Below are 24,393 nucleotides of genomic sequence, written 5' to 3'. Positions count from 1 at the left end.
ATATCGTATGCCTTTTAAAATGCAATATATAGACGTGACAGGTATACTGAACTCTATTGCGCACATTGGCAGCAGAATGGAAGGCCAGCCAGGAGAGCATTGCAGTAATCACATCTGGAGGTGACACAGGCATGGATGAGGGTCAAAGCAGCAGATGGGCTGAAGTAGAGAAGGATGCTGTTATGGAGGTGGAGGTGTGTAGTTTTTGTGATGGTGAGATATGGAGTTGAAGACTCGGCTCTATCAAATGGGATGATGTGGTGTTGAGAACAGTCTGGCTCCAACTGAACAGTGGCTAGAAGGGGAATGGAGTCAGTAGTAAGGGTGTAGAGTTTGTGGCAATGACTTCAGTCTTCCCCATGTTCAGTTGGAGGAAATTACAACTCATCTAAAACTTGTTGAACAAGCAGTCTAACAGCAGAGGCAGACAGAAGGGAGACTAGGATAAACTGCACAGCTATAGACTATTCAGTGTGCCAGATGTGGGCAGATGCTTAAGACTCCATAATTCGAGCAAATTAGTGAGCATTAGAGATGCACAAGGCAATTGAGAGCCAGACTGGATTGGTTAAAGGAGTGCAGTGTTTGGAGTTTGCAGTTGACGTGCATGTGGTGTTGAAGGCGTTCAATAAGAAGGTCAATTAGAAAAATTTGGGCATATGATGAAAGAGGAAATCTAGCTGCAAGGAGAGATGGACAGTTAGTTGACAGGAAACAGAGGGTTAGGATTAATGGATATTGATTGGATTGGAGAAGGGTTTCAAAGTGGTATACCTCAGGGGTTAGGGCCAGATCCACTTTTGTTCTAATATGCAGCTTATTTGCATTGGCTCAGCAAACAGCGAGGTTGTCTGAGATGTCAGGAGGGCACAAGTTAGTGAAATGGGCAGACAGGTGCTAATAATATCTAAGTTTGCCGATGACATAAAGATTGGTGGCATTGTAAGCAGTGTAGATGAAAACATAAAATTACAAAGCGATATTGATAGATTAGGTGAATGGGCAAAACTGTGGCAAATGGAATTCATTGTAGACAAATGTGAGGTCATCCACTTTGGATCAAAAAAGGATAGAACAGGGTACTTTCTAAATGGGAAAAAGTTAAAAACTGTGGATGTCCAAAGGGACTTAGGGGTTCAGGTACATAGATCATTGAAGTGTCATGAACAGGTGCAGAAAATAATCAATAAGGCTAATGGAATGCTGGCCTTTATATCTAGAGGACTGGAGTACAAGGGGGCAGAAGTTATGCTGCAGCTATACAAAACCCTGGTTAGACCGCACCTGGAGTACTGTGAGCAGTTCTGGGCACCGCACCTTCGGAAGGGCATATTGGCCTTTGAGGGATTGCACCGTAGGTTTACTAGAATGATACCAGGACTTCAAGGGTTAAGTTACGAGGCGAGATTACACAAATTGGGGTTGTATTCTCTTGAGTTTCGAAGGTTAAGGGGTGATCTGATCGAAGTTTATAAGATATTAAGGGGAACGGATAAGGTGGTTAGAGAGAAACTATTTCCGCTGGTTGGGGATTCTAGGAGTAGGGGGCACAGTCTAAAAATTAGAGCCAGACCTTTCAGGAGCGAGATTAGAAAACATTTCTACACACAAAGGGTGGTAGAGGTTTGGAACTCTCTTCCGAAAACGGTAATTGATACTAGCTCAGTTGCTAAATTTAAATCTGAGATAGATAGCTTTTTGGCAACCAAAGGTATTGGGGGATATGGGCCAAAGGCAGGTATATGGAGTTAGATCACAGATCAGCCATGATCTTATCAAATGGCGGAGCAGGCACGAGGGGCTGAATGGCCCAGTCCTGTTCCTATGTCTTATGTTCCTAAATGCAGAGAATCATAGGTTACAGCACGGAAGGAGGCCATTCAACCCATCGCGTCCGCGCTAGCACTATGCAAGAGCAATCCAGCAAGACCCACTCTTCCACCCTATCCCTGTAGCCCTGCAAATGTTTTACTTTCAAGTACTTATCCAGTTCCCATTTGAAGGCCATGATTGAATCTGCCTCCACCGCCCCCTTGGGCAGTGCATTCCAGATCCCAACCACTCGCTGTGTTTTTTTTTTAAAGTTTTTCCTCGTCACCTTTGGTTTTTCGCCAATCACCTTAAATCTTTGCCCTCTGGTTCTTGACCCTTCTGCCAATGGGAACAGTTTCTCTCGATATGGTCTGTCTAGACACTTCATGATTTTGAATACCTCTATCAAATCTCCTTGCAACCATCTCTGTTCCAAGGAGAACAACCACAGCTTCTCCAGTCGATCCACAAAACTGAAGTCCCTTACTCCTGGAACCATTCTAGTAATTCTCTTCTGCACACTCTCTAAGGCCTTAAAATCTTTCCTAAAGTGTGGTGCCCAGAACTGGACACAATAATCAAGTTGTGGTCGAACCAGTGTTTTAATAAAGGTTCATCATGACTTCCATACTTTTGTACTCAATGCCTCTATTTATAAATTGTAAACAATTTTACAACACCAAGTTATAGTCCAGCAATTTTATTTTAAATTCACAAGCTTTCGGAGATTTTCTCCTTCCTCAGGCAAATGTTTCTGTGTTTATAAAGCCCAGGGTCCCATATGCTTTTTTAACAGCTTTCTCAACCTGCCCTGCCATCTTCAACGATTTGTGCATATAAACTCCAAGATCTCTGTTCCTGTGCCCTTTTTAGAATTGTGCCCTCGTTTTTTTTTATTCGTTCATGGGCTGTGGGCGTCACTGGCGAGGCCTGCATTTATTGCTCATCCCTAATTGCCCTTGAGAAGGTGGTGGTGAGCCGCTACCTTGAACCACTGCAGTCCATGTGGTGAAGGTTCTCCCACAGTGCTGTTAGGAAGGGAGTTCCAGGATTTTGACCCAGATACGATGAAGGAACGCGATATATTTCCAAGTCAGGATGGTGTGTGACTTGGAGGGGAACGTGCAGGTGGTGGTGTTCCCGTGTGCCTGCTGCTCTTGTCCTTCTCGGTGGTAGAGATCGCGGGTTTGGGAGGTGCTGTCAAAGAAGCCTTGGCGCGTTGCTGCAGAGCATCCTGTAGATGGTACACCCTGCAGCCACAGTGCGCCGGTGGTGAAGGGAGTGAATGTTTAAGGTGGTGGATGGGGTGCCAATCAAGCAGGCTGCTTTGTCCTGGATGGTGTCTAGCTTCTTGAGTGTTGTTGGAGCTGCACTCATCCAAGCAAGTGGAGAGTATTCCATCACACTCCCGATTTGTGCCTTGTAGATGGTGGAAAGGCTTTGGGGAGTCAGGAGGTGAGTCACTCACCGCAGAATACCCAGCCACTGACCTGCTCTTGTAGCCACAGTATTTATGTGGCTGGTCCAGTTAAGTTTCTGGTCAATGGTGACCCCCAGGATGTTGATGGTGGGGGATTCGGCGATGGTAATGCCGTTGAATGTCAAGGGGAGGTGGTTAGACTCTCTTGTTGGAGATGGTCATTGCCTGGCACTTATCTGGCGCGAATGTTACTTGCCACTTATCAGCCCAAGCCTGGATGTTGTCTAGGTCTTGCTGCATGCGGGTTTGGACTGCTTCATTATTTGAGGGGTTGCAAATGGAACTGAACACTGTGCAATCATCAGCGAGCATCCCCATTTCTGACCTTATGATGGAGGGAAGGTCATTGATGAAGCAGCTGAAGATGGTTGGGCCACGGACACTGCTCTGAGGAACTCCTGAAGCAATGCCCTGGGGCTGATATGATTGGCTTCCAACAATCACTACCATATTCCTTTGTGCTCGGTGTGACTCCAGCCACTAGAGAGTTTTCCCCCTGATTCCCATTGACTTCAATTTTACTAGGGCTCCTTGGTGCCACACTCGGTCAAATGCTGCCTTGATGTCAAGGGCAGTCATTCTCTTCTCACCTTTGGAATTCAGCTCTTTTGTCCATGTTTGGACCAAGGCTGTAATGAGGTCTGGCGCCGAGTGGTCCTGGCGGAACCCAAACTGAGCATCGGTGAGCAGGTTATTGGTGAGTAAGTGCCGCTTAATAGCACTGTCGACGACACCTTCCATCACTTTGCTGATGATTGAGAGTAGACTGATGGGGCGGTAATTGGCCGGATTGGATTTGTCCTGCTTTTTGCGGACAGGACATACCTGGGCAATTTTCCACATTGTCTGGTAGATGCCAGTGTTGTAGCTGTACTGGGATAGCTTGGCTAGAGACGCAGCTAGTTCTGGAGCACAAGTATTCAGCACTACAGCCGGGATGTTGTCGGGGCCCATAGCCTTTGCTGTATCCAGTGCACTCAGCCGTTTCTTGATATCACGTGGAGTGAATCGAATTGGCTGAAGACCGGCTTCTGTGATGGTGGGGATATCGGGAGGAGGCAGAGATGGATCATCCACTCGGCACTTCTGGCTGAAGATGGTTGCAAACACTTCAGCCTTGTCTTTTGCACTCACGTGCTGAACTCCGCCATCATTGAGGTTTATATTACATTTCGGTAGGAAGAACAAGGAGAGGTATCACCTCGCATTTTTCTGTGTTAAATTTCCATCTGCCACGTGTCCGCCCATGCCACCAGCCTGTCTGTATCCTCTTGAAGTCTATCACTATCCTCCTCACTGTTCACTACCCTTCCAGGTTTCGTGTCATCTGCAAATTTGGAAATTGTGCCCTCCAAATTCAAGTCCAAGTCATTAATATTTATCAAGAAAAGCAGTGGTCCCAGCACCGACCCTTGGGGAACACCACTGTACACCTCCCTCCAGTCTGAAAAACAACCGTTCACCACTACTCGCTGCTTCCTGTCATTTAGCCAGTTCTGTATCTATGTTGCTACTGCACTTATTCCATGGGCCGCAATCTTGATGATAAGCCTACCTTGTGGCACTTTATCAAACTCCTTTTGAAAGTCCATATGCACCACATCAACTGCATTGCCCTCATCGACCCTTTCTGTTAAGTCATCAAAAAACTCTATCAAGTTAGTTAAACACAATTTGCCTTTAACAAATCTGGCTTTCCCTAATCAATCCACACTCGTCCAAGTGACTGTTAATTATGTCCTGGATTATCGTTTTTAAAACTTTCTGCACCACTGAGGTTAAACTGACTGGCCTATAGTTGCTGGGTTTATCCTTGCACCCTTTTTTGAACAAGAGTGTAACATTTGCAATTCTCCAGTCCTCTGGCACTATGGATGTCTGGAAGATTATGGCCAGTCCCTCTGCAATTTCCATCCTTATCTCCCTCAGCAACCTAGGATGAATCCCATCCGGACGGGTGATTTATCTACTTTAAGTACAGCTAACCTTTTCTAGTACCTCTTTATCAATTTTTAGCCCATCCAGTATCTCAGCTATATCTTCCTTTACTGAGACTCTGTCAGCAACATCCTCCTTGGTAAAGACAGATCCAAAGTATTCATTTAGTACCTCGGCCATGCCCTCTGCCTCCATGAATAGATCTCCTTTGGTCTCTAATCAGCCCCACCCCTTCTCTTACTACCAGTTTACTATTTATATGCCTGTAGAAGACTTTTGGATTCCCTTTTATTTTGGCTGCCAGTCTATTCTCATACTCTGTCTTTGCCCCTCTTATTTCCTTTTTCATTTCCCCTCTGAACTTTCTATATTCTGCCAGGTTCTCACTTGTATTATCAACCTGACATCTGTTATATGCCTCTTTTGTCATCCAGGGAGCTCTGGCTTTAGTTGCCCTGTGGGAATGTACCTAGACTGTACCAGAACCATCTCCTCTTTAAAGGCTGCCCACTGTTTCATTGCAGTTCAATTACAGAGAAGTGTGAAGTAATGCATTTTGGAAGTAAAAATGAGGAATGGGAGAATAAATTCAAACTCAGTGGGAAGATGCTGAAGGATGTGAAGAGACACAAGGTTTCAGACACATAATTGCTTGAAAGTGAGAGTGCAGGTAGATCATGCTGTAAAAAAGAACAATTGTATTTTGGGCTTTAGAAATATGAACATACAAATTAAGAGCAGGAGTAGCCTTTCGGCCCCTCGATAAGATCGTGGCTGATCTGATTGTGACCTCAACCCTACCCATTATAACCTTTGACTCCCTTGTTAATCAGGAATCTATCTAACTTGGCCTTAAAAATGGAGGCATAAGAATGCAAGAGTATGCAGCAATGGTTAGGCAAGAATACTGTGCACCTCTTGGGTGTAGCCCATTATAGAAGAGTTATAAGAGAGCATACTGCATAGATTCACCTGGCTTATGCTACTGATTATGAACTATATTTATGAGGCAAGACTTGACGTATTGCCCTAGCAAAGACATGAGCCAAATGGCTGCTGGCTGTGCTGTTTGCCTCTGGTTCTAACACAATCCAACCCTGCAGGATAGGTTTAGTGGTTTTTGGTTAATTTGTTTAGTTTCAGATCAAAATTAACAAGTACTGTTGTGCAGATTCTAGGCCTTTTAAGGCAAGGGAGATGGAAACCAAATTCGGCAATGCCTATCTCCATTTTCTACGTGTACAAACATCAAGTAGTTTCTCTGAGATCAAACTATCCAAGCTAGCCTTTACGCATTTGCTGTGGAGGATGGGTATCATTTGAACAATGAAGACTCTACAAGAAAAGTAATCTTTTCAGTCTATTTTCAAGTGCTTTTTCTAATCTACAAATTACAGGTTGTGCATAATATGCAATACTAGTTCATGGGTTTGGGGGGAGGAGGCAGCAACTCAAGTGGTCTCGTTACTATGTTACCAAAAAGCATGAAGATGAATTGTACTGTTCCACAACATCTCTAATTGAAAGGGCAGAACCTGCCAATACTAACGGAGATTGAAAGCCTTTTTTTCCTCTCCCTTCTAGCCCTCCCATGGTCAAGTCAGCTAACAGAATCCACTGGTTTCACATTGGAGAATCTAATTCCATGTGTAGTAAATCTACATAAAAAATGGTGAGAGCTACCGCATGATATCCAATTAATCGTCTGTGTGGCTTATGTAGGATTTAAGTGGTATATACAGCACATAATGATGTGGAATTGTCCAATTCCACACATATGTATTCTCAAGTCCCTCTTTGCTTTTTAATATCAATTGCCCTGCTTTTATGCAAGTCTTGTTCTGGACCACCTTTCTGCATTGACCTACTGCATAAACTTGATTTCACTGTATATGGAGGGGGGGGGGGGGGCCCTTGACATATATTGGGGGTTTGGTGTTTGCACAGAATTAATGAAATGTTCATTTCAGTCTCATTAAACTTCAAGGGCCGTTAGTGCTGCATTGCTTTATATTGCAATATTTCATCTAATTGAACCTATTGGGTAACACAATGGGCTCAATTTTCAAACGCAAGTCCAGGGACAGGGACGGGGGGGGGGGCAAAGAAAATTGCAAAACTGCGGAGTGGGGACGAATCCAGGCTCCAACCAGCCGATTTCAGAGTTTTACACAGACACGTCTGAGGTACTTAAGGTACTTTATTTCTTACATATTGGCCATTTAAAATGATTTTAAACTTACCTGGGCGGCTTTATAATGGCTTCCGATTCATGGCTGTTGAAACCAGGCCTAAAGGGTCAGCTCAATAAAAAAAAAATGAAACAAAATAACATTTCACAATGTAAAAAAATAAATAAACCAACCTTTCAAACGGTGTCACCTGTGCCACCCCCCACCCCCACTTCAGATAATGTCCCTTCCTGACGATGTCTCTCCGATGGCCCTCCGCCCTTTGAAAATTGCCCCCAATGTCACTGAACAATGGCCTGGATTTTCCTCTGTGAGTGGCGAACGAACGGTACCTGCCGCTCGTTAGACTTGCACTTGCCCATAAATTTTTCTTGAACTTGCCGTGAAAAAAAAAACCAAGTGCCATTGAATCCAAAACAGCCCCCGTACAATGCAGCTGGGACCTGTGAAGGGGGCAAGCAACTGTCTATCCCCATAACCAATCAGATTAAAGCATCTGATGAGCAGCGAAGAGTCAGAACCAGAAAGTGTAAGTTAGAATAGTGAATTCAATGTCAGATTACGTACAGAAAGTGAAATAAGGAGGGGATAAGAAATATTGAATTAAGAGAGAAGGAAAAAATTTTAATAAAAATTGAAAAACTTTTTTTAAAATCTGAAGAAATGAGACTCCACACATGTAAAAGTTAATTTTCAGTGCCAAAAGAGGTGGTTTGGCAGTCATTAAAACGTACCACGCTGTTAAAATTGTGCTTGGACTTAAATGACTTGACATACTTTTTTTTGGTGAGATTTAGTTTGTATCCATCAGGTCAGTGAATGAACTTCATACCGTTCCATTCTTTTGAACGGTAAGTCAGCTGGCGAGATGCCATTCACGCAAAGCTTATGGAGTAGCAGGGCATTTGGTAGAGCAACATCCAGCTTTCCATGTTTAACTATGCATGTGCGGTCACTGGAACTTGCCCTACCATTTGTACTAAAATAACAGTGAGCGCTGTTAGGCTAGCTGTTATTTTCGCAGCAAAATCCGGCCCATTATATGTTCTGTTTTAAAGGCGACCTTTAATATTTCTCTACAGTGATGTACTATCTGCATATGACACAGCTCAGTGCATTTAAGAAATTACATAGCAATTGGAAAGAGGCTTATCTTGAATTTTTGTTTTCTCTCCAAAGTTCTCATCCCTGCTTCCCCATGGCCAATGGCTGTAAGATCAATATTTAATCTCTAACTATCGGCAGTTTTTTGTACAATTTCATTTACGAATTTGTTTGGCATATATTGGTATAGGACCATCTTTGTGTGTTCTGTTAAATCCACTCATTTTAATTTAATCGTGTGCATTTGTCATGGGGGCAGCACTGTGATGGAGTTAGGTAACACTCTCTTTTTGCATTATAATTTATTCTAAAACTGTTTCTATTAGCTTCCATAATGAAGTGCCCAGGGATTATAGGCATGTGACTCTGACTGCTGTAAAGCAGCGATTTGAGGATGAACGTCATCAGCAAATTAGCAAGGAGAAGGTACGTTGTCCTGGGCAGATAGACTGATGTGGTAATGTATTAATAAACAAAAATAATGTGATTCATTGACTGCCATGGAATTGTTATTTAGCAGTAAATCATTCAGGCAATCATTGCTGTAAGTTTGGATTGGTGATAAAAGGAATGACGCATGAGTCAAGATGCCAAACAAACTACATGTTAATGTTAAATGGGACGTCTTGGTCTATTTTTATTTTTCCGGCTAATTTGTAATTTGCCGCCTTCTGTGCTGCCTTGAATGCAGACATTCTGACATTTCGAATCAAGTCATGGCTATTATTTTAGAGTCTGCCGGGTTTTGGGGGGAGGGGTGGGGAGAGGAAGAGATTAAGGTTAGGGTTGGTGAACCTTTTTCTAGCATTTTATAGATGTATTAAAGGAAGAAGCAATTTAAATGTTTTCCTTGAAGAGGAAGCAAAGTGTAAAATGAACACTTGGCTACATAAATGTTTCCTCCTTCTATCCTTTTTGCTTTCTTTAATATAAGGTTAAATAAATAACTTTTGGAGCAGTCAAATGCCATCATACTATACAGCATAGTCTCCAGCCTCTGGGTAGGTTGCATGTTATTCAGAGAAAATGCTGAGATCAAGGCAATGACTTGCATTTATATGGTACCTTCTTGATGCAGCACAGTGCTTTAGAGGAGGAGGAAGAACAGATGCTGAACCTTTGTGGGAGAGTTAGGAGAAATGAAGGGAGAGACTTTAAAATGAAGGAAAATAGAGAGGCAGAGGGATTGTGGGGGGAGTTAGAGAGTGGGACCAATTGAAAACTTTGCTACCACTCCAAGACTTGAACACTTAATCCAGGCTGACACCTCAGTGCATCACTAAGGGCAGTACTACATTGTCAAAGGTGCTGCCCTAAGGTTAAGATGTAAAACTGATGCCCCGTCTGTCAATTCCAGTGGTTTGGGTGGATGTTAAAGATCCCATTTGAAGAAAGTAGGGAGATCTTCCTGTATCCTGCTTCAGGAAAGATTGCTGGCCAACACCACTAAAAGCAGATTAACTCGTCATTTGGCTCATTGTTGTGGGACTATGCTGTACGTGAAATGGTTGCCTTGCTTGCCTATATAACAGTTGTTGCACTTCAAAATCTTTGTATGTGAAGTGGTTTGTGACCTTTAAAATGTGATGTACTATAAAAATGCAAGTCACTCCCTTTTTTTTGATTTGGCAGTGCAAATATTTAATGCTAGTAAACTGATAACTGTGAAGCCAGGCTAAATGTTCAAGTTCACTGTGCTGAGGTAGAAATGTGCCTGTTCCATTGATTTTCTACTAACCCTGCATTGTGGTGGATGTTAGGTGATGGATTACAGTGAGCTGTGTAGCTTACTAGGAATAAAAGAGGAAAAGGAAACTTCACTACTTTCTGCTCACTCTAATCCTGAGATCCAGACATTTTTGACGTCTCCTTCAGGCAACAAAACAAAACGGTAAGAACTGAATCTTCTTGTAAACCTAAACTAAAGCTTCCCTCTTTATTGATTACACAACATATTACCCCCAAAGGATGTTTCAACAAACAAGATAAAATTCCTCTATCAAGCAAGAACCGATCATGGCACGTCACATATTTTACATGTTCGAATTGAGTTATGCGGGGAAATTCTCATTAAACGGCGAGCCGTTCTTAGACAGAACCTGATATGGTGACCTATTGTATCTGTCTCTTATCTATTCATTTGTAGCTAGAGCATCTCCAGCAATGGCTTCTTTTCCCACCCCCGCACAGTTACCTCTAGAGTCCCCAGGCCGATGCCTAGTCCACATCCACTTGCTGCCCCTTGTCTGCATTATTTGTAGACATGGGGTCAGATTCCACATGTTTGCTGTGCGCAAATTGGTTGCTGCGTTTCCTACATTACACAGTGACTGCACTTCAAAAGTACTTCATTGTAAAGTGGTTTGGGACGTCGTGAAAAATGTAATGAAATGCAAGTTCTCCTTTCTCCCTACACTGGAAAGACTGAAGCCATATCCCCTCCATTACAAGGACTGCCTACTTCCACCTCCATAGCATGGCCAGCCTCCTTCCCACCTCACTGCGACTGCTGCTGAAACCCTCATTCATGTCTTTGAATAGAGTCTGAAGGTTACAATGCTCTCCTGGCTACCTTCCCATCCTCCCTTTTCTGTAAACTTAAGCTCATACCAAAATTCTGCTGTCCTATCCTGCATCAAGTTCCACTCGCCCATCGATCCTGCCCCTTGCTGGCTCACATTGGCTCCCAGACTCCCAGAGCTTCAAATTTAAAATTCTCATCTCCTGTTTAAATCCCTTCATGGCCTTGCCCCTCCATATTTCTCTAACCATCTCCAGCCCTACACCCCCTCTTCCTCTCACTGCCTCTTGTACATTTGCCCCACAATTGTTAGCCTTGAGCCACCTAGTCGCAATGTTCTGGAATTCTCTCCTAAACCTCTGCTTCTCTACTGCCTTCATCTCCTTTAAGACCCTCCTTAAAACCCACCTCTTTGACCAAGCCTTTGGTCACTCCTCCTAATAGCTATCATTTTTGAATATGACTCTTTTGAAGTGCCTTGGAACATTTTTCTACATTAAAGATGCTATGTAAAGAAATACAAATTGTTATCTGACATCATAGGAATATGCCTAGCATTTGAATTTCTTGCATATGACCTTCTCCCATGCTTTGAAATACAAAGGAATCCTGCTGATCAGACTTCCCTTTAGTGGATTTGGACTGTAGTTAGTCCCTGTCTGGGCTGATTGCTATAATCATCCATCACCAAAACCTGCTATTCCTACAGTTTAACACTTTCAAATACAAAAAATGTCAACTTCGGTTATTAACAGGGTTTTCTTTGGAGAAGCTGGTTAGTCAGAGAACTGGAAAGTAATGAGATGCATTTAGATTTGAGACGTTGTGGTCATAAATCTGATGGCATTCTTCAAGAAAATGATTAAACTATTTCCAGGAGAACATTCTACATAGATTTTTTAAAATTGAAACAAATCCACTGGTTTACATTTTTTAACGCAGCACTGAGAGGCATGAATGGAGCTGGTCAGTGGTGTTTGGTTATAGTAGCTTTACATGGTTTGGGACTGGTGTGTGGATGGCTGAACAGTAGTGCACAGCTCGTGCTGCACCCTTTTTGGGGGGTAGGGTGCCATTTTGGTGGCATCACTGTACTGCCCAGAGCAGGTGGAAGGTGTGTTCCCATCTCTTGAATCAGTTTGCCAGGCCTCTTGGAGTGTGTTGTGGGCTAGTGAAGGTACACTGCTACAGATTCAAAACTTCTTTTGGGACTTGAGATTATGGGGACAATGTGGTGATTATATAGGTTGCATTTCATTTGGCAAAGGAGTGCTAGTGCACATTTTGGGTATTGTACTTTTTGCTATTTTTGTCACTTTAAATTGGACCAGGTCTATGTAAGATTTCCACACTTAGTATGTCTTTTAAAGTGTTGTATGGTGATTTGTGCACTTTGGGGGAGTGGAGGGGAAGAGGAGCAGACTGCATTTCCAAATGTCAGACTAGGCTAGGGGTTATAAGTTGGGCCGTGTAGCGCCCGTTTTGTAGGTGCTACGCAGCCTCCTAAGGACCCAAAATGACGTCTGGAATGCGCTGCAGACTTCCAGCATAGCGTGCACAGACGCCATCTTGGTAAAGGCATTTGTGCACGCGCAGATAACGCCGGCAGCACGTAAAGTAGGGAGAATATGTGGTAGGTCAGCGTGCAACGCTGATTTAAAGGGACAGATGCAATTTTGGAACTCAACGCTCCAGCCAACCTCGCACAGCTGAGCAGGTTCTAAACAGCAAGGAGGACTTCCCCCCCCCACCCCCCCCCCCCCCCCCCCCCCACCACCAGTGCTATTTAAAGGGATCATATATGAGTTACAGGTTAGTTGCTGGATTATTGCTCTGGCTGCTGATGAATTTATACCTATTTTTGGGGGTCTCCTATACTTGAATACAAGGACTAGGGGACATGGCTTAAAAATTAGAGCCAGGATTTGCAGGAGTGAAGTTAGGAAATGCTTCCATTCGCAAAGGGTGGTAGAAGTTTGGAACGCTCTTCTGCAAATGGGAATTGATAGCTCAATTCTTAATTTTAAATCTGAGATTGATTGATTTTCGTTAACCAAGGGATATTGGGCTACGGCGGGTATATAGAGTTCGGTCACAGATTAACCATGATCTCATTGAATGACTGAACAGGCTCAAGGGGCTAAATGGCCTATTCCTGTTCCTATAATAAAGTTTCAACACAGGGAGTGGGCTGGCTAGCTGACAGGCAAGGGCATTGGCAGAGTGGCAGGAGTGGGACAGAAATGCTGTCATCCTGAGAGAGGACAGCAGGTTCATGTTCCATGGAGCATGCCTCCTGTTATGCGCCACCTTCTCCTGCAAGAAAGCGGGAGGTGTGTTGGTGAGTGTCCTGCAAGATGTTTGGGTGATGTGCTTGTCATGGTTGAATAGCTGCCAGTGTATGTGACCTGTGAGTTGTGGGTGTGCGGCTTGCAACAGTGGTAATGAGAGGAAGCATCTGATGGAAAGAGTGAGTTTGTTGGTATGTGTGATGGGGTTGTAGTGCGTGGAGCAGTGCATGTGGCTAGTGGTGCAGTTGGTAGGAGATGCCACTTGACAGTTGATATCATTCACTTTGATCACTCATGTCAAAGCATTGAACTTCTTCCTGCACTGCATCCATTTGCCTGGCATTGACTTCGTCCCCTACTGCCCTGGGAGCATGTACCTGGAGGGCCTCTTGCGCCCCTGCGAATATAGGATGCCCCTCCTTCTGTCCGCCTCTGGTGCCTCATCACAGAACCTTGGTGCACATTGTCTCGCAGACCTGGTACAATCTCAGATTGGTGAGGTCTGGCATGCAGATTGGAGGATGTAGGATTTAGCAGTGCGCAACCTTTATTCAATGTTATAACATAACTCAACAGTTTGTAAACATATGAACGGGACCAGCATCGGTGTTTTACATGTGCGATGTCTGATCTCCGTTCAGACTCTGTGCAGACCTGTACCTTATATTTTGCAAATAAGAGGTGCAAGCTGCCTTTACGCGGTGCTAGCCACTCCATGTTGGGGGGGCCCCGCCCTGCTGGTGAGCAGCCACTCTACCAGCGCAGGTAGGCCTGGCTGCTTGCAGCAATCAGGTAAATCACCAGGCAGAATGAATGTTGCATGTTGCCTGCATCTCAATGACCAGGCGCGGGGGTTAATTGCACACCCCCGCGCCTGTTTTCGGGTGTTATCTAATATAACCCCCTAGGTGGTTAAGTCTGCAGTGAGGCTTGAACTCACCAGACCTACACTGTTATGTTAAACCTTTTATAAAACACTGGTTAGGCACCAGCTGGAGTATTGTGGCCAATTCTGGCCACCACACTTAAAGGATGTCAAGGCTTTAGAGAGGGTGCGGAAGAGATTTACTAGAATGGTACCAGGGGTGAAAGACTTCAGTTACATGGTGACACTGGAGAAACTGGGGTTGTTCTCTAGAGCAGTGAAGGTTACAGGGAGATTTGATAGAGGTGTTCAAAACCCTTCATGATTTTGATGGAGTAAATAAGGAGAAACTGTTTCCAGTGGCAGAAGGGTCGGTAACCAGAGGAAACAGATTTAAAGTAATTGGCAAAAGAACCATGAGGCAACATGAGGGAAAAAAATTTACATAGCAAGTTATAATCTGGAATGCACTGCTTGAAAGGGTGGTGGAAGCAGATTCAATAATAACTTTCAAAAGGGAATTGGATAAATACTTGAAGGGGAAAAATTTGCAGGCCTATGGGGAAAGAACAGGGGATTGGGACTAGTTGGATAGCTCTTTCAAAGAGCCAGCACAGGTACAATGGGCCGAATAGCCTCCTTCTGTGCTGTATGATTTTATGATCTCCTGTGGCCAGCTCACTTAACCATGGAATCTTCAATAATAGTAAAGATTGGTAGAATGTGTTTCAGGATCTGATGCCAGCTAATCTGTTATTGCCAGTTAGTCTGAGAATTTTGTTCCCTTTTATTTAGACGAAGAGAGGATAGTTTTCGAGAAGATAGAGGCAACTTTGTGGCGACTCCTATTGTTGAATTATCTAACCATGAGGACACACTTCTGGGGGATTTCCTTGATTGGAGTTTAGACTTGTCCTGCACCGGGTATGAAGGAGACCAGGAAAGTGAGGGGGAGAAAAATGCTGATGGTAAGTTTTTTTGTGTGTATGTATTTCAGAACATTATCTAATGGGAAGAATGTGTCTTTTGTGAAGGTAACAGATTTCTTCCTGGGCCCCACACAATTGCTTTTCTTGTTCCCAAATCTCTGTCGGTGCTCTGACTGTGATCCAGGTGCAGCTATTTCCATCCCGTGCCTCAGATTGACTTGAGCAGCACGGGATTGCATCTGTGCCACAACATTGCCCATGGACCTAAATGTTTGTTTGGTAGAACAACAAATGCAGTTCTTCCATGAGCTCACTGTTGATTTGAAACATACAACTTCAAAATAAAAGCTGGCTGTGGATAACTGTAGTGCTTGGTGTGGTGCAGGAAACTCCCAGCTTCAGTCCTTCATCTTTTCTGCTAGTGATCCCAGCCTGGCAAGTAGTGAATTGTAAACAATTTTACAACCCCAAGTTATAGTCCAACAATTTTATTTTAAAATCCACAAGCTTTCAGAGGCTTCCTCCTTCCTCAGGTGAATATGGAAATGAAATCCTCGAACCTATCGCATTTATAAATCACAGAACAATGCCTGGTGATTACAGATAGTCTTTTCAACTGCCCGTTGCCAAGGCAACCAAAGTGTTCAGACAGATAGGTGTTACCTACAGGGCCACCAAATATACAAACGGCCAGAGCTAAAAAAAAAAAACAGATGATGTGGAGATGCCAATTAAAAAAACAGAGCGAGAGAGGCAGAAACATCCGGAAGGAAAAGACAGCAATTGACCCGTTATATTAAAAACAGATAACATTTGTTCACTGGTGGGGTAACGTGTAGCGTGACGTGAACCCAAGATCCCAGTTGAGGCCGTCCTCATGGGTGCGGAACTTGGCTATCAATTTCTGCTCGACGATTTTGCGTTGTCGAGTGTCTCGAAGGCTGCCTTGGAGTACGCTTACCCGAAGGTCGGTGGCTGAATGTCCTTGACTGCTGAAGTGTTCCCCGACTGGGAGGGAACCCTCCTGTCTGGCGATTGTTGCGCGGTGTCCGTTCATCCGTTGTCGCAGCGTTTGCATGGTCTCGCCAATGAACCATGCTCTGGGGCATCCGTTCCTGCAACGTATGAGGTAGACAACGTTGGCCGAGTCACAGGAGTATGAACCATGCACCTGGTGGGTAGTGTCCTCTCGTGTGATGGTGGTATCTGTGTCGAAGATCTGGCATGTCTTGCAGAGGTTACAGTGGCAGGGTTGTGTGGTGTCGTGGACGCTGTTCTCCTGAAAGCTGGGTAATTTGCTGCGAACGATGGTCTGTTTGAGGTTGGGTGGCTGTTTAAAGGCTTCCACCCTAACCACGTCAAAGAGGCCATCCCCTATGGACAGGGCCTGCGAATACACAGGGTCTGCTCAGACAAGGAGGAACACGATGGACACCTACAGACGCTGAAAGACGCCCTAGTAAGAACGGGATAGGACGCTTGACTCATCGATCGACAGTTCCGACGGGCCACAGCGAAAAATCGCATAGACCTCCTCAAGACTAACACGGGACGCAACCAACAGAGTACCCTTCGTCGTCCAGTACTTCCCCGGAGCTGTTTAAAGGCGAGTAGTGGAGGTGTGGGGATGGCCATAGCGAGATGTTCGTCGTCATTGATGACATGTTGAAGGCTGCGGAGAATATGGCGTAGTTTCGCAGCAAATTACCCAGCTTTCAGGAGAACAACGTCCACAACACCACACAACCCTGCCACGGTAACCTCTGCAAGATATGCCAGATCATCGACACAGATACCACCATCGCACGAGAGGACACCACCCACCAGGTGCATGGTTCATACTCCTGTGACTCGGCCAACGTTGTCTACCTCATAAGTTGCAGGAAAGGATGCCCCAGAGCATGGTACATTGGCGAGACCATGCAAACGCTGCGACAACAGATGAACGGACACCGCGCAACAATCGCCAGACAGGAGGGTTCCCTCCCAGTCGGGGAACACTTCAGCAGTCAAGGACATTCAGCCATCGACCTTCGGGTAAGCGTACTCCAAGGCGGCCTTCGAGACACTCGACAACGCAAAATCGTCGAGCAGAAATTGATAGCCAAGTTCCGCACCCATGAGGACGGCCTCAACCGGGATCTTGGGTTCATGTCACGCTACACGTTACCCCACCAGTGAACAAGTGTTATCTGTTTTTAATATAACGGGTCAATTGCTGTCTTTTCCTTCCGGATGTTTCTATGTTTCTGCCTCTCTCGCTCTTTTTTTAATTGGTATCTCCACATCATCTGTTTTTTTTTAGTTCTGGCCGTTTGTATATTTGGTGGCCCTGTAGGTAACACCTATCTGTCTGAACGCTTTGGTTGCCTTGGCAACGGGCAGTTGAAAAGACTATCTGTAATCACCAGGCATTGTTCTGTGATTTATAAATGCGATAGGTTCGAGGATTTCATTTCCACATTCACCTGAGGAAGGAGGAAGCCTCCGAAAGCTTGTGGATTTTAAAATAAAATTGTTGGACTATAACTTGGTGTTGTAAAATTGTTTACAATTGTCAACCCCAGTCCATCACTGGCATCTCCACATCATGGCAAGTAGTGAGCAAGCAAGAATTGGCTTCACTGCTCTAGACTTTTTAGGGGGTGAGGATGGAGAAGAATCAATTGGGGTTCCTGCTCCTGATCCCTATCTCTATCTAATGCTCCCCGCTGGGAAGTGACTTTGTTTGTTTGTGGATGTTGACTGAGGATAGATCGGCTTCAGCTATGATGACCCTCTGAGCCAATATACCTGCCAGCAATTACTGTCTTCTACCTGAACAATGCCTACTGGGATGAGGCACTGGAGAACTGCCAGCATTTGCTGAACTATAACTGTATGAATCCCTATATTGAGAAAAGGGAAATAGTTGGTAGGGGAGAGAAAGTCGCTGCTCTTGTGCTACTGACTAGGATGAGTTTCCACCCTTCTGCTTTCCAGGCAATATGTCTGACCCATTTGGGTTCATTCTGATCTTGTCACCCTAGCTAATCTGGAGGGAGTGGATGAGCAAGATTATGGAACTTTGTTCCTTTTTTTTTCCTTCCTTCATCTCACCCATTCTCTCCTCAGTCACCTTCAAAAATAACTGTCTTGGAATGAATAGTCCAATTTAGCCTCTTGTGCTGCTATGGTGAAGGGTGTGCTTTCATTCTTGGCTGTTACATGAAAACATTCTTTTAACTATGCAGTTTAATATGCGTATGATCCTATCTGGATGCCTCGTTCTTGCTTCCAGTTTCTCTGCATTAACCTGCTTCAGGTCAGATTGTGATTTTTGTGGAATGACTTGAGTGTCTGGATGAATCCTCCTTGATGTTTTATGAGCAAGAATATTTGGAAATTGACTTTCTTCCCCCTAACATGTAAAATATTGAAGGAGATGCAAAATTGTGCAAGGCACTGTCACTCGAGAGCACTTGGGCCTGCCCCTGAGCTGAATTTTGAGAATGCCAACGGAGACCAGCAATGGGGTAATGGAACTGGGCACTGTTAGTACAAAAATAATGTACTCAAGAATTTAATGGGAAGGTTAAACACTGAGTTGAGCCTGATTTTGTAGCATCATACAGGACTGTGCTGGAATATTTGAACATTTACCAAAGAAAAGCATGTAACTTCTCAATTCTGCATGTTCATATCTGTGTGTACACATGCACAATTGATGCTGGGGAAGATTTCCTCTGCTCTAGGTGTAGTAAATCTAATAACACCTCTGTCTGTCCCTTTTCAAATTTCTTCCCATTTGCACTGAAATTCCTTTTGTGGTGTGTGGGGAAGAGAAAGACGGGTTAAAATGAAATTATTGGTAAATGAATTTCATGTGGCCAAATTGCTGACCTGTTTAGAGGTGTGAGACCTGCAGTTGAGGCATTTTGTTTAACTTCAGCTTCACCCGAGAAGTCTGACTGAATATCCATGAAAATGTTATGTGTTGCAGTTAGTGGCATCAGGGAAGTTGCGGAAGTGGCTGCTGTAAGTGGGAATTCTGAACGCTGTTGTGACGATACAAGTGAAGAGAGTGAAGAAGACAGATTGATGGATGATCAGTTCCTGCCTGGGTCATGGAGACCGAAAGAAAAAAATGAGGCTTATTGTAACACATGTGAATCTGCTGCACTGCATGCTTTCCGAGAGCCCCTAGGGGAGCTCAGCTCAGGATACTCGTCTGTGACCAGTGATAGCCCCTCATCAACAAACACTAGACAACCATTACCTTCTACCTCAGGGCTGTCTCCCACAATAGACCTCATAAAACCAATGCCTTCATCTTACAGCACAGAAAACTTGCTTTTGGTTCATGAACTAGAGCCTGTTGGGAGGGAGCGTAGGTTGTCGCCTTCTCATAGGAGGCCTATCAAACGCAAGAATGGAGCAGAGCATGACAAAGATGACTGGAATTTAAGTTTCTTGAGTGTTTGAAAAGAAAATTCTTAGCACATGAAAAGAAATTGCTGTTTAATTGGAGTGCATTTAATATGGGTAATAAAGCAATATTAGATCTGTACAACATTGTAAGACTTGAGGGCACACCAAAATTTAAAGGGGAAGTGCACTGTACTGAATTGCAGTCCTAAATGTTAATTGTTCCTCTTGCCTTGTTTGTTTTTAAATGGTAACTTAGAGGGGTGCTGGGGAACAGACATTTTGTGTTGGCACTCTCCCTGTAATGCAATGTTCTGATCCAGTGTTGACATCAATGGAAATGATGGGCAGGACTCCCTGTTCATGTCCCTTTAACAGTTGGTAATGTCACATTTGGACAATTTTATACCAGTCTCTACATGGGCTGCTTCTAGCTTGTTTCACCAGTTGTAGCATAAAACAGGAGACACTGAACTAGATATCTTCCTATATAAAATTTAGGATTGTATAATTCAGTACAATGCATGTCTCCATCAAAGTGCCCAGTCATCAAGGTTTCTACTTAAGTAATGGCCAGATGGCCCAATACACTGAACAAATCAATCTCTTTTTATAATGCATCTTGTTTGTGTAAAGTTTGATACTCAGTATTTTCTGCTTGGCTTCTGGGGTATGGTCACAATGTATTGATTGTCTAATGATCTGATTTCCGAATTGGTGTGTGCTTCAATTTTCAGTGGGAAATATAAATTGGCTGCATTTTCCTAAATCCTTTATGCAGTTAAAATCTGAACTGACCAAACCCTTGTGTTGTGATGTCTGCCTGTTAATACTGCCATTTCTCTGTTCAAGGCACTGAAAATATATCATAGCACTTTTGTTTGAAAGCCACTGCCTCTTAAAAGCAATAGACAATGTTACGGAGACTTTTTGTCACCACTTAGCTTTTCAACACTAAGATAAACAAAAGTTCATTGTCTTTAACATCAGACCATGTTTACAGCTGTTTGACAAAACCACTTAAACTCAATTTTTTAAAAATAGTAGTTACACTTCTAACTGGATTAAATTGCATTTCTCCACAGTATTGGGTCTAACAATAAATAGATGCCGAGCAAATAGGTCAGTGTGATAGTACAGTGTCTAATTTTTGTATTGAAATGGTCAATGTAGTATTTTTGTCTTGGCTGCATTTTTTTCAGAGAGGAAAGTAGACTACCATTTAGACTGGGAAAATCTGCACAAACTGTGCAGTCACATACTGGAAATTTCACTTTATTAAATGTGTACAGCTTGATGAAATGGAAGCCTACTGTGCATTTTTATGTGCTGAAGCTATTGATAGACTTGGCAGTTAAGTATTACAAGAAAGAATCACTGCTAAAATTGGAATACAAAGGCAAGCTGTGAAAATGAAAACTATGGTGCAACAAAATGTTTTGCAGTAGATAGTTATTTAGGGAACATTCTGCAAAAATGGAGAGCCTAAATTACAAACTTCAAATTAAGACTTGATGGGCAGTGGACCCTGATAAACAAGCAGGTGCATAAATCAAACCAAGTGTTTTAAAACTTTGATTATGTTGATGACTGAGTACATTTTTATTTGAAATGAATTTCATTTCACAGTTTACATTTTCATTGTAAATGAAATTCAGTTGTATATTTTGTAAAAAAAAAACAAAATGACTGCTTTGTGATCTAGAAATATTTTAAAATAAGGGGTCTGGATGTGAAAAATGTGTACGGGCACTTGGGAATTTCAACTTATGTTGGGAAAATCTACAATCATTGTGCTTGAGTTTTTGTTTAGTAAAACTAATTGCAGTGTCCAAAAATGTTGAATGTATGCTATTTTCTAACTTCCAGATATGACTTATCAACAGCTATGCACCACCTCAGATTTAATGTTTCCTATTTGCCTCTGGACTTTTGTTTGAGACTATTGCATATCGACTATATTGGCATTCACTGCTAGCTGTATAAATCCAATTCTCCAGACCCAAAAAATCTGACTTGATCCATTTTGAACTGTCAAATGTGGAAGAGAATTCTGATGCTGGTGAAACAGATTCAAAATCTTACAAGTGTTACTTGAATTCTATAAACTTTTGTAGAACCACATTGCCTTACTCTAAATATTTCATCATGAGTATCTTTGTAGTACTGTATGTGAATACTTAAATGTTTGTTGCAGACACTATCTCTTTGGCTAGCATACAGCTGTATTTAATAACTGTCAAAATTAAATGTACAATTTACCTTTTCCTATATGCAGTGTCATTTTAGTAAAGATACATTGGTTACAAAGTGGTTAATTGATGTGTTGGTGCATGTATTTCACTCAAAATATAGTGTAATTTGATTTGAATGTAATTTTCATAAAGCCAATTTCCCCACTGAGGTTCTGGAGCTAAGCCTGACATTCTGGGGGTAATTTTAACCCCAAAGAACAGATGGATTGAGGGTAGCTGGGGGTAAAAATGAGTTGGGGGTTTTTTTGAAGTGGGAGAACAACCCGGCTCCAACGCACCCACTTCCAGATTTAACCCAGGCGCATTTGGATGTGCGCACACGTAACTGAAACTTGGAAGGGCCGTCCTCACTTAATGATGACTGGATTGTTAAAGGAGCAATGTACCTCATTGAAATAGTTGAGGCACTTCGTTTTTTGTGGATTCTGAAGCTGAAACGAATTTAAGCTCACTTGCGTGGGTTTCCACGTCTTCTGATTCTCATCAGGTGAAAGCAGGCTTGAGGGAGTGCCTTTATTGCACTGTTTGTGAGACCAGGAGGAGCAGGAGTGCTTCATTCAGGCCCAACAAGCTCACCTGGCTGACGGGGCCCCCGCAATCAGCCGACCACCCACTACCACCTCTTGATAGCTGAAAGCCGCCCCCCCCCGCCCACCCCCGGAGGCCAAACAGAAGGAAAAGCACCTTTTAGAGAGACACTGATAGCTGATACAATGGGCCATAATTTGCAGTCAAAGTAATGGTGCGCTCCATTGTTTATGCGCAAATGCTACATCAACTTCAAAATCCAAAAGTTGCTGTTTGAGATGTGCTGCTCACACGGCATCTGGCTGGCTTACCATTGAAATGCATTGAATGCTGTGAAGTTGCTGTATTTGCGTGGTAGATACAAACTGAACTCTCAACAGAAAGTTAAGTCTTGACCATTTTAGTCTAAGTAACCTGTTAACAATGTGATGTGTTAATTACCGTCAGCTGCCCTGCCATAGTATATTTTGACCCATTACCTGCTTGTTGAGGTGTTCTGCGAATACCAGCTTCATGTTGAAATAGAATCTTACAGCACAGAAGGAGGCCATTCCTCTGCAAATTAGTCCTCTTCAAGTACATGTCAAAATGCCCTTTGAAAGTTCCTATGGAATCTGATTCCACCACCCTTAACCCTCTGTGGAAAAAATAATTCCAACGCCTCGGTGACTGCACTACATACTTCTTTCTAGTCAGAAAAACATCCGTTCACCACTACTCTTGCCTCCTTTTCCCCCCCCTTAGTCGATTAGGTACCCAAGTTATCACTGTCCCTTTAATACTATGTGCTTCTAGTTTCAGAATAAGTCTGTTATGTGGTACTTTATCAAATGCCTTTTGAAAGTCCTTATATACAACATCTACTGCACTACCTTCTTCAACCCTCTAATACTTCAAAGTGCTGGCTGTCCCTTATTAACCTATGCTTCGCCATCTGAGAATTAATTTTGTCCTTTACAATGGTCTCCAGTAGTTTTCCCTCCATTGATGTTAGACTGATTGGTCTGTAGTTACCAGGTTTATCACTCCCCTTTTTGAACAGGGGTGTAACATTTATCATCCTCCAGTCCTCTGGCACCACTCCCACATCCAAAGAGCATTGAAAGATTGTGGTCAGAGCCTCTGCTATCTCCACCCTAACTTCCCCCAGCAACCTAGGATGCATCCCCTCTGGACCGGGTGACTTGTTAACTTTGAGTGATGCAAGCCTATTTAGCACCTTTTTATCCTATCCAATATCTCTACTCCCTCCTCCTCTATTGTGACATTAACCTCATCCTCTTCTGTGAATTGTAAACAATTTTACAACACCAAGTTATAGTCCAGCAATTTTATTTTAAATTCACAAGCTTTCGGAGGCTACCTCCTTCCTCAGGTGAACGATGTGGAAATCTTTCATTTCCACATCGTTCACCTGAGGAAGGAGGTAGCCTCCGAAAGCTTGTGAATTTAAAATAAAATTGCTGGACTATAACTTGGTGTTGTAAAATTGTTTACAATTGTCAACCCCAGTCCATCACCGGCTCTTCTGTGAAGACAGATGCAAATGTACTTGGAAAGAAACCATAATAGTGACAAGTTTGCTCAGAGAAGCCAGGTTTTTTTTAGTTGACTATAAGTGCGATGATTTTAAAACATAGAATTGACTGCCGGCTGTGCAGCAGTGCTTTCGAATTATTTAACAACCTATTAAAACATTTATTTTGCAGAAGCTAATCTTTCAGTAGTACCTCAGTTGTATCTTTTTGTGCCCAGACCTGCATTAAATTTAAAAGAATCTATGCTCATCGAAACCTGGTGTGTAAGGGAGTGTAGCGGGCCAGCTTATTAAAGGGCCTGGCCCCCACAGAGTGAGGGACTCTCGAGCAAGGCGGGTGCAGGGGAGCCTCCCCGCTATAAAAACTGGGGCCTCTTAAAACCCAGCCCCGCTAGGGAGACCCCTCCGCCGGTCTGTTGAGCCCCCCATTAAATTGAAGCCGGATTGATTGGCTACAGGTGATCGGCGCCGGCCTCTGACGGTGGGGAACCGGCAGGTGGAGAGCGGGGGTCCGGGGGCGGGGTGGGTGGTGAG

General features: G+C 43.5%; 1 protein-coding gene across 2 annotated transcripts in view; it reads left to right on the top strand.

The window, feature by feature from the left end:
• ccnf (cyclin F) overlaps window positions 1-21,810 on the top strand; it is a 44,275-nt gene extending 22,465 nt beyond the window's left edge. The window contains exons 13-17 of one of the 2 annotated variants that reach the window (XM_068003633.1): window positions 6,815-6,902; window positions 8,853-8,952; window positions 10,287-10,417; window positions 14,999-15,171; window positions 21,409-21,810. In XM_068003633.1, coding sequence (XP_067859734.1) covers window positions 6,815-6,902; window positions 8,853-8,952; window positions 10,287-10,417; window positions 14,999-15,171; window positions 21,409-21,479 — 563 coding nt within the window. In that variant the 3' untranslated portion in view covers window positions 21,480-21,810. Of the gene's footprint in view, window positions 1-6,814; window positions 6,903-8,852; window positions 8,953-10,286; window positions 10,418-14,998; window positions 15,172-19,114 lie in introns of both variants that reach the window. The other variant, XM_068003632.1, reaches the window with a different exon arrangement.
• Window positions 21,811-24,393: the final 2,583 nt, after the last annotated feature.

Source organism: Heptranchias perlo, chromosome 22 (genome assembly GCF_035084215.1).
Source record: "Heptranchias perlo isolate sHepPer1 chromosome 22, sHepPer1.hap1, whole genome shotgun sequence".
NCBI lineage: Eukaryota > Metazoa > Chordata > Chondrichthyes > Hexanchiformes > Hexanchidae > Heptranchias > Heptranchias perlo.
This window is presented reverse-complemented; position numbering and strand designations above follow the sequence as displayed.